The sequence below is a fragment of the Chiroxiphia lanceolata genome, chromosome 9, assembly GCF_009829145.1.
Source record: "Chiroxiphia lanceolata isolate bChiLan1 chromosome 9, bChiLan1.pri, whole genome shotgun sequence".
In the NCBI taxonomy this organism is placed as follows: domain Eukaryota; kingdom Metazoa; phylum Chordata; class Aves; order Passeriformes; family Pipridae; genus Chiroxiphia; species Chiroxiphia lanceolata.
The window spans coordinates 4500133-4512052 of record NC_045645.1 but is presented as its reverse complement, the minus strand read 5'-3'; the positions used below and the strand labels follow the sequence as shown (position 1 = coordinate 4512052).

Genomic DNA, 11920 nt, shown 5'->3' with positions numbered 1-11920 from the left:
CACGTGCCTTTCCCTCCACCCAGTCTTGTAGAGCTGTAGGGAAAGAGCAGCTGAAATAAAGAGGTTTTGTCCATCTGTGGCTCATACCTGGAATCTTTGGCCATGATATGTGCATGGAGCAAGAGAGGGATGCTCACTCCAACCTCAGCTCACACCCACACTGTAGCTCCCACTACTGTGGTTTGCAAAAAGACCCAAGCGGCAGCAAACACAACCCAAAAAACCAGGCAACGGCCCAAGGCTGTTGGAACAGCCCAGGCTGCTTCCCACAGCACAAGCTGCTCCCAGGCAGATTGATTACACGGATCACCTTCAAAGCAAGCTCACAGGGCTCTTTCCTGGCTTCATGCCCAGCTCATATCCCATCACACAAGGTGTCATAGTTCAAGGACCCAGGCAACTCCTGCACCACCTAAGTCATAACTCCTGCCTTCTGCAGCTCAGCAGAATGAGAAGGGCAGATGGGTTAGTCCAAGTGCAGAGGGAATTGGGAATGAGTTTGGCAGCAGCAAGAAGCAGCTGAGGAAGCTCCACTGGCAACAGCAAGAGCTAACTCTGCCCTTCCTGCCAGTCCCCTAAAAGCAGTGGAGGTACCACATGGACTCCTTGCACCCTTCCTCCCTGCATCCCTGACCTTGTCCCCCAGCAGTCAGTGGCAAGAAGGGTTATCCCTGGCAGACAAAAGCAGCCCTAGAGCAAGGATGATGCTGAAGCCTTTTGTGACTCCAGGTTCAGACAAGGCAGACACAGTTTGCCCTTAAACAAGTTTTTATTGAGGTGAGTCAGGGAGAGGGTAGCTGCACACAGACAGACCAACAGGAAAATAAATAATTCCATATAAATAAGATACATAAATAGTCCCACATGGCAGAGACTGCCTTGAAATAAGAAACTACCCTGGGTCCCAACAAGATGAGGGCTTCTCCAGGAAAGTCCTCAGATCCCATCCCCCCCCTTTAATCAAACCTCAAGTTGTACCAGACAATTCACAATTTGGAAACAGACAGGACACAGTTGGGCCCAGCACAACACCCTCCTTAGTGTAGCAGTTGTGGAGTGGCACACACCAGCCCAGAGCCCCTGGCAGGGCAGGCATCACCCTTCACCCCTTGTCCACCCCAGAAAGGGGTTTTTTCTACCCCACAGCACCCAAGGCTTGAGGTCAAGGCTGTGCCAGTCCTCTCCAGGCTATGCAGAGGGTCTGCGCAACTGGTGCATCACCCTGGGCAGGCCAGGGCAGCCTGAGCTCCCACCACAGGCAGTTACCAGCCCCAAACAAGACACAACCAGCCCCAAACCTGGCTGAAGGACACTCACCCACCACCACCTCCCTGTACCACCCCAGTCCACTTCACCAAGATCAGCACAACGAGAGCGGGAGCTGGAGATGGAAAGACAGAGATTGCCCAGAGCCAGGGAGCAGCAAGGATATCCAGACCTGCTGCTGGAACCACATCCACATCTTAGTCCAGAGTCCAGCTGAGCACCAGGATACAGAGTGCCCAGCTGGGCAGCCAGCACCACAACATACCTCCCATCCCGTGGGAGGGCAGGGGGAGACCTTTATGTCCAGAGAAGGTCCCCCAGGGTCCATGCTAGGCCTCAGCCCATTCTTGGAGGAGCTTGAGGATGTATCTGAGGCGGTGGTGGAGCTCAGGAGAGCAGCCCAGCTCCTGGATACTGCACAGCTTGTAAGTGTAGGAGTTGCGCTCCCGGTTGATGTAGGTGACAAGGCAGGAGTGGTCAGGCTTGCTAATGATCACCTTGGTGTGGTCGTTATAGAAATTCACCTAGAAGACAGGTTGGGCTTGGTTTAACCCGTGCTTCCCACAGCATGTCGGGAGCCAAGAGGCAGCCACACTTCCTGCCTCAACCAGTTCCTCCTCCCCAACCTGCCTAGGAGCATCCCTGCTCCGTGCCCCATGCCAGGAATGCGCCGGCTCCAGCATTGGGGCAGACAGAAGCATCCAGCTGAAGCATCATGTCCCCCAGGAGCTGGGGAAGCTGTAACCAGCATCTCCAGGCACTGGAGAAGCATCTTGCACCCACAGCTGTTTTCACAGCTGGATTTTGCATTTGGGCTGTGGCAGACAAGATCTAATACAGGCCAGGAGACACCATCTGGCCTCTTCCTCACAAGGGTCTAGGCTTCTCCACTGTGCCCCACACATACCTGGAGGGTGCCATTGCTGAAGAGCATGAGCAAGGCTTGGTCAGTCTTCACCCACTGCAGGAGGAGCAGGGCCGGCTGCCCAAGGTCATCTATGCTGGGCAAGTCACCTCCCTTGGAGAGAAGGGTCTGCATAAGCCACTGGTCCCATACACAGGAGCACTTCCACCAGCACACACACCACCAAACCTGGACACCCCCTCAGTGGGGTCCTCACTCCCAGGACACAACTCTGAGTTGTGTCAGAGTGCAAGCAGGGAGTCCAACCAGCCCAAGCAGTGTGGTCAGGCCAAGGCGCAACGCCCAGCCCTGGGCCCCAGCACCCACCTTCATGAGATGCTGCTCCATGTAGGATGCGAAGTAGCGCAGGACAGTCATCTGTCCCTGCAGCTGCTCGGGGATGGCGGACACAGAGAACACCAGGTGTTTGCTGTTGGTCGGGTTGTAATGCACAGTCCTGAAGGGAGCACACCGTGAGCCTTGAGGACGCCCAGCACCAAACCCACCCTGGCACAGCCTCCCCATGGCCCCTTCCCACCCACGGGGCTTCGCCAGGGACAGACACCAGCCCCACTCCCGCTGCTCACCTGCGGTTGGGGGAAAGCGTCATGTGCGTGCCGTTGTTGAAGAGGACCCCGATGCTGCGGTTGGAGAGCTGGTAGCCAAAGCCATACTTGTTGGAATAATCCACCCACTTGCTCACCCAGACAAAGTGCTCATGGCGGGCCAGGGAAGCCGGGTTTTTCTCCGCTGGTGGAGAAGAGAGGAGGAGGAGGTGAGCAGAGCAGGCAACCACTCTCTCCCCACTTCACCTCCCCCAGAGGGGAGCAGACCCTTGCAGCAGGCTCTGGCACTATTTAAGGTGTTATTTGTACCCCAAATAGCAGCCGTGCCTTCATCCCAGGGGGAAAGGGATGCACAGCACCCTATCCCATCCCAGAGCAGTCCAACCAGTTTACCTGGGGGCATGGAGGAGAGGCAGGTCCGCAGGAGCCGGACGGCTGACTCAATGATGGCAGAGGCAGTGATGCAGTCTTCAAAGGCTGCAGGGAGAAGATGACAGGCTGAGTCAGCCGGCCCCGCTATCAGCCAGGCAGGAAACCCAGAGCAGGCTGGGGTGGCCGAGGCAGGTGTTGCTCACCCTCACAGCTGCTGGCCATCGTTCCCCGGATGGAGGGGGATGCAGACTTGTGAGATGTCTCCTCCACCACTGTCTCCACGGGGCTGGAGCTGGCACTGCGGCAGGATACAGGAGTGGCCTGCAGAGAGACCTGGCTTTACCACTGTCCTGCCTGCTCCCTGAAAGAGGGGCACGCATGGCCTCGGAGATGTTCTCACCTCATTCCCTTCCACAGTTTTATAGCTCATTTGCCGACAGATTGAGGTCTTCATCAGCCCAGTGACCAGCTTGGAGATGTCATCCTTCTCCTCCAAAGAGCCCTTCTTGGCTAAGAGAAGAGCAAGTGATAAGCACGCTGCTGAGCATAGGGAATGGGGACATCCGGGACACCCATCCCAGTAGTTCAGCTCTCCCTTATCTGATCCCATGCCCACGGTGGCAAGGATGGTCTCAAAAAGCCGCCTCCCACTTTCACTTCCCAGTTCTCATGCTACACAGGGCTTTCAGGAGGAACTGCCCCATGGGTTGCCACGCAGCATCCGCTCTCCGGGCACACACCCATACCAGGCCACCAGCACGAGAAGGGCTGGGTAAGCCCAGCTTGTGCTGTCCCCAAGGCAGGGGGTCCACAGAGACCCATCAAATCTCTGCGGGAGACAGGACACACTTCTCCCTGGGAAGAAGGGTCACCCAGAGCCTCCTTGGCAAGTGCATGAACTCACCCTTGGGTTTCTTCTTCCCAAAGAGTGTCTTTGTCACTTTAGCAAACAGAGTCTTTGCAGGGTTCGGGGGACTCAGCTCTGGAGCCATCACGCAGCTGCTGGGAGGGAGCTTCTCAGGCGTGTAGCCCTGCAGAGAGGTCAAGGAAAAGGTTTGGTTTCCATAGGCCACATGCTCCAGGCAGAGCAGCTGCCCTCGGCTGACCGCAGTCATTCACACCCCTCCTGACAGCCAGCTTGTGTTTCCGTCAAGCCTTGGAAGCATGACTGGCATCAGTACAGGAAACAACCCCCTGCTATAGCAACGAGGCAGCAGGAACACATCAAATCCCTCAGTTCCCCTGGCTGGCATTTGGGCAGGACAGTGGCTGCATCCTTTGAAGGACTGAGACTTAGGCTCCAAGGACAGCACCCTGCACAGCCCAAAAAGCCTCATCTGCCTCATCCCACGTGGAGAAAGGTCCCTTGACCCAGATCCCCACACACTCACCTTGAAGAACTCATGGTCCAAAATCTCCTCAAGGGTGAGGCGGTCCTGGGGGTTGCGTCTGAGGATGCCAGCGATGAGATGCTTTGCAGGCAGGGAGAGGAAGGCAGGGAGCGTGTATTCCACCTGCTTGATGCACCTGTAGGTCTCTTTGAGGTCAGAGGTCTCGAAGGGAGGGTTCCCACAAAGCAGGGTGTACCTGGGAGAGGACATGCATGCCACTGTCACATCCCCACCAGGCCTGTGACTCAGCAGCACTTAAAGCAAGGAAGTTATTGGCATTTGGTTGGCCACACCTGGCTGAGAGCACCACTTCCAGCCTGGACAGCCATGCTCACATCCGGCCACACTTCCTCCTAGCAACTGCTCAGAGCAACAGGCAAGGAGCCTCAGGGAAGGACAGAGGGCTGATAAGCAAAGGCTACCGTCTGCCACTGTTGCTCCCACCCCCGTGTGGCTGCCGGGGGGGAAAACGGAGCAGGAAGCTTGCAGGCAGCAGCCAGGCAAGTGGCTGGATGTGCCGAGGCAGCACAGCAATAGCTCTCTGAGCAAACAGAGCAGCAGCCACAGAGATTTTCCGTTGTTTATCAGGTTCACGGTGCGGTCAAGCCTGCTTTGAATTGGAGCCGAGTGCGGCACGAGCACGCCTGCCCCGTGCAGGTCCTGCTTGCACAGTCCCCACGCAGCATCCCGGGATGGCTGGCAGCACCTGCTCCAAAGCAGGGCCGGGCAGGATCCAGCCACTCACTCCCCTCCCCCTGCCTTGCAGCAGCCACTGTGGAGCCACAAGGCAAAGCACAAGAAAACTTCCTCATCAGGCTGCCCACAGCCTGGCTGTGCCCCCACCCCAGGCAGGATGCCCAGACCCCTCCCCACACAGCAGCACAGACTTACATGACGCAGCCCAGAGACCACACGTCCGACTCTGGCCCATGGCCCTGCCTCAGCAGCACTTCTGGGGCCAGGTAGTTGGGGGTCCCACATATTGTCCTGTGGGGCAGAGCACCAGATCAGTGCATGCTCTGCATTCCCTCACAGACAGCCTCCCCCCACTCCAAGCCCTGGGATTTAGCCTGCAGCCTTGTCCTCCCCGATCCATTTTGCTCTTTGCGGCCCAGAGTCCCCCTCTATCTACAAGGAGACCCATACAGACTCCCTCCTCTCCAGCTCCCGGGGGTCAGGAGCAGCTGCTCCTGGGGAGCCGTTGGGAAGAGGCTGTCCCGGAGCCGAGGAGGAACAGAGCCTTTGTGTCCCAGCCTGCGCAGCCGGCACGGCAGCCGGGCAAGCACAATAGTAATAGTCAACACATTGTTCTCCCCGACGGCTGCAAGCTCACTTCTCGAGGAGTCACAAAGCCCCCAGCCCCCTCGCCTTGCCTGCAGCTGGAGCAGGAATAGCTCCCTCACTCCAGGAAGGGTGCCCTAAGGCTTCCTCTCCCCAGGCCAGGAGGGACCACTCAACCCTCCACTCTCCTGGGAAGCCACAGGAGAAAGAAGAGCGAAGCCCCAGAGGACTCTGTAATAGGAAAATCTCAAACTTACTTTTTCTTCTGGTCAGAGACATCCTGGCAAGCAGCCAGCCCAAAGTCCCCCACTTTCAGCTCCATGTTTTCATTGATGAAGAAGTTGCCTGCAAGTCAAGGGCGATGCGTCACCACAAGTCCCTCAGGGACAGCTTGCTCCCCACACAGCACTGTGCCCCAACCACAGCACTCACCAAGCTTGAGGTCTCTGTGCAGGATGCCCTTGAGGTGAAGATATTTCAAGCCTGAGATGATCTGTTTGAGGTAATAGCGCACTTCGGGCTCCAGCAGAGTATGGCGGGCCTTCCAGATATGGGCCAGGGACTGCAGAGGGAGAGAAGGCAGCTTGTGATTGCAGGCAGGGAGAACAAGCAGCCCTGCTGACTAGGCATGGGGCAGGCAGGGTCAAAGCCAGTTCTTCCAGAAGGTGCACATTCACAAATAATCCTTCTTTCACAGCCATGACCTCAGCAGACTCCCCACACAAGGCTGAGGTTGCTCAGCAAAGCCAGGGAACCACTGGATTTATGGTGGCCCCAGCATGAGCAGGCAGTCCAAGTAGGACAGGCAGCTGATGGAGTGCCCAGTGCTGTGCAAAATCTCACAGCTTATGGTGAGCTCAGAGGGTGTGACAGAGCACACAGCTTAGGAGCAAGGGAGTGCTACAAACACATCTCAGATAAGACCTGCTCCAACCAGCTATGGCTGTTTAAGGGATCCTTTGACAAGGAGGCCACACCAGCACTGACCTTCCTACTGCAGTGCTCCAGGAAGATGTAGATGCTCTCCGAGTCCTCAAAGTAGTGAGAGAACTTGACAATGTGCTTATGGTGCAAGTCTCGGTGCAGCTCGATCTCATTGGTGATCTGAAAGAGAGCAGCAGCGCCAGGTGAGCACAGGGCCTCTGCTGCCCCCCACCCACCCAGCACCCCACCAGCCCCACAGCACCCACCTTCTCCCTCTGGTGGGGTTTCGCCACCCGGCTGTGTGGAATGACCTTCACAGCATAGGTTTTGTTGCTGGAGAGGTCTGTCATTTCATAGCATCGTGCAAACCCACCCTGCAAGGGAAGAGGTGGTTATGGATGGGTGAGAGATAGCTCTTTACCCCTGCCTGCTTGCAAGCCTCCTCCTCCCCCATTCCCTGGCAGCACAGCCCGGCGAGCGTCACACGCTCCCTCCTGCTGCGTCGCCCACTAAGATCTGAACTGTGATGCTCTCAACCGGGCATTTTCTTCACCCAGTTCTTGTAAAACCTCCAGGGCATTTTTCCTCCCTCCCACTATGGCCGGACTTTGCATCTTTCCACATGACGGATCAACCTGGAAAGTCCTGCGCAGGGCAGGAAGCCCGGGGACCGGAGGCCACCGAAAGGCAGCCCCATGGAGACAGGTTTTTCCTGCCGTGATGTCACCCTGCAATCTGCACACTCAGCCGCCGAGCCCGCCCGGGCTGGGCTGGGAACCGGCACCCACCTCCTACACACGCCGCTGGCAGCCAGGAGAAAAGTTGCGCGCGCGGCCCCTGGGAACCGGGGCACCCGCCGGCCCACGCACACCCCGCGGGGCGCCCCGAAACCGATGCGGCTCCGATAGCCGGCGAGGCACGAAGCCAGGCCGGGTGATTCAGTGCTTCCAGCGCTGCTGCGGGCCCGCCGCGAGAGGCGGGGAGGGTGGGGGCGGCGGGCGGCAGCCGGGGGGCTGCGTTCATCCCCGGGCCACCCGGAGCGGGGGTCGGGCAGGCGCGGCAGCCCCGGCCCCTCCCCGCGCCCCGCACCGGGCGACGGCTCCCGGCCCAGCTCAACCCGGGGCGGCCGGTGCCCTCCGCGGCGGCTCACCCTCCTCTCCCCCATTCCCGGTACCTTTCCCAGCAGGCGGCCCTTGCAGTAGGAGCGGCCGGAGATCGGGTCGGTGACGATGCGGGTGGTCTCGGCCGCGCGGGGCGGCGGCGCCGGGGCGGGCGCGGGCCGTGCGGGGAGGCAGGCGGCGGAGAAGGGGGGGAAAAGGCCGGCGGACTCCATGGCGGGCGCCGGGGGATGAGGAGACGTCCCGGGGGCTCCGCCGGCCCCGCGCACGTGGCCCCGCCGCCGCTGGCGCCCCGGGAATCCCGCCGCCTTTATCAATGGGAGCAATGACGTCACCCGCGGAGCCCCGCCCCGGACGGCCCCGCCCCGCCCTTAAAGGGGCCGCAGCACCGGGGAGGGGGGCGGGGCCGCAGGGATCCATTGGTGCGTCTTTGAAGGCCGTGCCCCGGGGCAGTGGAGCCCGGCCAGGGTCCTGCTGCATCCACCTCGCAGGGGCCCTCCCGTACACACACACTGACCCCCCTCCCCACACATACAGTGACACCCCCTATACACAGTGACACCCCCCTACACACACAGTGGCACCCCACACACACGCAGTGACCCCCCTCCCCACACACACAGTGACACCCCCACACACACAGTGACACCCCCTATACACAGTGACACCCCCCATACACACACATTGACACCCCTCACACACACACAGAGTAACACACCCCACATACAAAGTGACACCCCCTCCATAAACACACAGTGACACGCCCCAGCACAGGGTCCCCCCAGTAGATGCATCCTCCCTCCTACATACAGAGACACCCACAGACAGACAACCCCCACCTTGACTCAGGGTTCCCCTACAGTCACACCGAGACCCCACAGACACACAGAGCCCCCTCCTCAGCTCCTTCCCCTGTTCTCCCAGGACACGCAGAGCCCCCTCCCCGTGCACATCTAGAAGTATAGACACACACACACATCCCACCTGCTCACAGGATGTTTCCCCTCACGGGAGCGAGCAGCTTGTGTCACACAACCCCCTGGGGACTGAGGACCCCACACCTACTCCCCGCGGAAGGGCTGTGGCCAGGGTGGGATTTCAAAGCCCATGTGTTCACTGTGGGCCCTGACCTGCTCCCTCTTGTGACAAACCTGGATGCAGGCAGACACCCCCCAAGAACCTTTCACTCTGTGCCAGGGGCCAAGGAGGAGGGGGTCACAGCCCACCCCAAGTGGGGTGGTGGGGACACAGGGAAGATTCAGGGGAGCTCCCTGGCCAGGCTGTCCTTGGGTAGGTGACCCTTGTCCACACTTTGCCCCTGCCCAGCCCTGTGCTCCAGTGCCCCTCAAACAGCCCTGAAAGGTCAGTCCCCTGCAGCTGCCTACAGTGGCCAGTCCAGGACTGTCCCACTGGGGCCACCATCCTTGCCCCTCAGTGCCTGAGCACCCTGTCCTGGGGATTCTGGCTGTGCTGGGTGTGTAGTGGTGGCCGGGCAAGGTGCCAGAGCGGTGCTGCTCTCTAATGGCCGTGACGGGGACACGCCTCTGTGTCACCCGAAACAGGTCATGAAAGGATTCTTGGCATTTCTCCCTCCCCACGGGCGTGGGAGATGGCAGAGATGGCTGCAAACATACAGCTCCCACGAATCTGAAGCAGCAGCAGTGCAAGAGCCCCTCAAAAGCAGATCCTGCTGCCCTTCCCCTGCTCATACCACACACAAGGTGACGGTCCCTTGCTCTGTTGCCTCTGTTTCCCCTCACTGCAGCTCAGGGCTCTCACCACTGGTGCTCACTGTGTTCCTGAATATGCTGAGGGTTTTGCATGGGCACCCCTGAAAAACAGCCCCGTTTTTCCAAGCACATCCCCTTTCACCCCAGAGTACCGGGGAGGAATTAGCTCCCTGTGTTTTTCTGCAGAAAAGCTGATCAAACCTGCCTGCAGAGAGACAGGAAACAACCCATATCTGTCTGGTTTTTTCTCAGGTTTCCAGCTTTTGTAGGTGAAGCACGTTCAAACCCACCACCTGTCAGCAAACATGGTCCAGGAACAGGCAGGGATGCTGCTGCCCTTGGGGGAAGCTGCCTGTTTCCACCAGGGCCCGGGGCTCCCTGGGGCGTGGGTGGCATCACAGGTTTTCCGATGGAGGCCCCAGCTCAGGGCTGCTGGAGCTGAGTCAACATCTGAAGGCAACACGTGGGTGGAAGCAGCCAGGGGTGCAGGGAGGCCCCAGGGGACCTGCCTGAGGGTGATGTGACCACCTGCATGGGGCTGCCCCGGGATCCCCTGCAGAGGCACAACAGGGACCAGCGAGGATTGAGAGCTGCCATCTCTGCTTCTGCTCCCCACTGCCTCTGAGTGGGCCCTTGGGCAGGGGTTGGGGGGCACGGATGGACGCCACAGCCCATGTCCTACCAAGGCTGAGGAACCTCCTCTCCAAAAGGAATGGAGCCCAGGAACAGCCCCCCCTCCATCCACAGCTGGGTCTCCAGCGATGCAGAGCATCTCAGACAGGGGTTTTCCCACTGCTGATGTGGGGCAGTGGGAGGAACTGTGGTTTAACATCACTAACCTGTTGGGCTTGGAGAAAGGGAAGCTCTGGTGTGAACTCCTAGCTGCCTGCAGCTATTTAGATGTGGAATTACAGGAAAAGGGATCCCGGCTCTTTTGGGAGGTGTTCAGCGAAACCAGGACAGGCACCTGATGCAAGTTATCTCAGGGAAATTCCACCGAGATACTAAGAAACTTTTTTTCCCCTGTGCATAAATATCACAGGGTAAAATATCCCCTGTGGTAAAATATCAGAGGAGCCCAGAGAGGCTGTGGGATCTCTGTCCCCCATGCTTGGTGCCCCACAAGGTCCTCCCACCTTCACAGCATTCAGTGATGCTCAGCAGCACCAGGAGCTGCCAACTCTCCTCTGCATCAGAGCTGCCTTCCCGGGGTGGCTGCATGGCACTGCTGTGTGCTCTGCACACAGTGCTTGGGCTGCAAGAGCAACACCAGCCAAGCACCAGAGTGCAGGCAAGTTCCCCAGGGTTGGGGTGACAGCGCTGACCCCCTCAGGAGCAGGGTTTTCCCATCCCTCAGCACAGCTCCTGCAAAGCACAGGGCTGCAACCACCAAGGAGGAGGATGGAGAGGGTGGCTGGTTCCTTGGGTGAGCCAAGGAAGGAAGAACCAGCACCAGCACCTGCAGAGGCAAATGCACCCCAGGAGTTGCTTGGGTATGTGCAGAGGGGATGTTGCAAATCTGGGCAAAAGTGCCTGGGGGGAGATATCAAAGGACACTGATTAAGGAATCCCTCTGCATTAAGGAAGCACCTGAATCTGGGGTAGCATGCAAAATGCCAGTGCTGCAAGGTACCACCTGGGAGGCAGGACTGGCCCAGGAAGGCTCAGGGAGCCTCAAATCTCCTTCAGTGGGGTTCTTGTCTCAGCTGCTGTCCTGGAGCAGGGGGAGGAGGGGAGCCAGGGAGGCTTTATCCCAAGTAGGGTGTTAGCAGGCTCCAGCCTGTGGGTGCCAGTTTTGGGCTGTATGGCTGTGTTCAGGGCACTCCAGGAGGCAACTCTCATCCTTTTCAAGCCAGTGTGCTGCCTGCACCTCCCTTCCTGCAAGGCCCCAGATGACCATTTCCTGCATCCCACCCCAGCAACTAGGATTTGGCTGGCCCTGCTTCCTTTCCCATCCCATCCCATCCCATCCCATCCCATCCCATCCCATCCCATCCCATCCCATCCCATCCCATCCCATCCCATCCCATCCCATCCCTGTCCCCCAGCAGGAACACCTGGTGCCTGCAGGAACACTTTTTTGCTGCAGTAGTTGCTGCACAGTGTGAGGTGCCAGCACTACAAACCCACTGCTCAGGAGGCAATGCCCACAGTACGATGGGGCAGGTCCCACTGCCAGAAACCCACCCTCTGCCAGGGTTTGTGGGTCTGAGGGAGACCCAGGCTGGATACATCAGTCTGTGCCAAGGGGAGCTGCTTTTCTCCCCCTGGGGACTGGAGCATCCCCAAGCTGAGACATGAGAGCAACACCTGAGGTGCCAGTTTTGAGCCATGAGTGAGGTGTGGAATCAAGTGAAGAAGTTCTTGG

At 59.0% G+C, this 11920-nt stretch overlaps 1 protein-coding gene across 4 annotated transcripts; it reads right to left on the bottom strand.

The window, feature by feature from the left end:
* Window positions 1-750: 750 nt before the first annotated feature.
* PLK3 (polo like kinase 3) lies at window positions 751-8114 on the bottom strand. 4 transcript variants are annotated; one of them, XM_032696782.1, is made up of 15 exons: window positions 7855-8114; window positions 6971-7078; window positions 6768-6884; window positions 6213-6342; window positions 6038-6125; window positions 5391-5486; window positions 4500-4695; window positions 4013-4139; window positions 3509-3618; window positions 3312-3429; window positions 3130-3213; window positions 2758-2920; window positions 2498-2627; window positions 2174-2284; window positions 751-1790 (listed from the first exon to the last, which is right to left on the bottom strand). In XM_032696782.1, exons 1-15 carry the CDS (start codon window positions 8035-8037, stop codon window positions 1596-1598), a joined length of 1956 nt encoding a protein of 651 aa, XP_032552673.1. In that variant the 5' UTR covers window positions 8038-8114; the 3' UTR covers window positions 751-1595. The 4 variants fall into 4 exon arrangements, with proteins under 4 accessions (XP_032552673.1, XP_032552674.1, XP_032552677.1 ...); XM_032696783.1 differs by having other exon boundaries at window positions 7879-8113; XM_032696786.1 differs by lacking the exon at window positions 7855-8114 and adding an exon at window positions 7340-7364.
* Between the last annotated feature and the right edge of the window lie 3806 nt (window positions 8115-11920).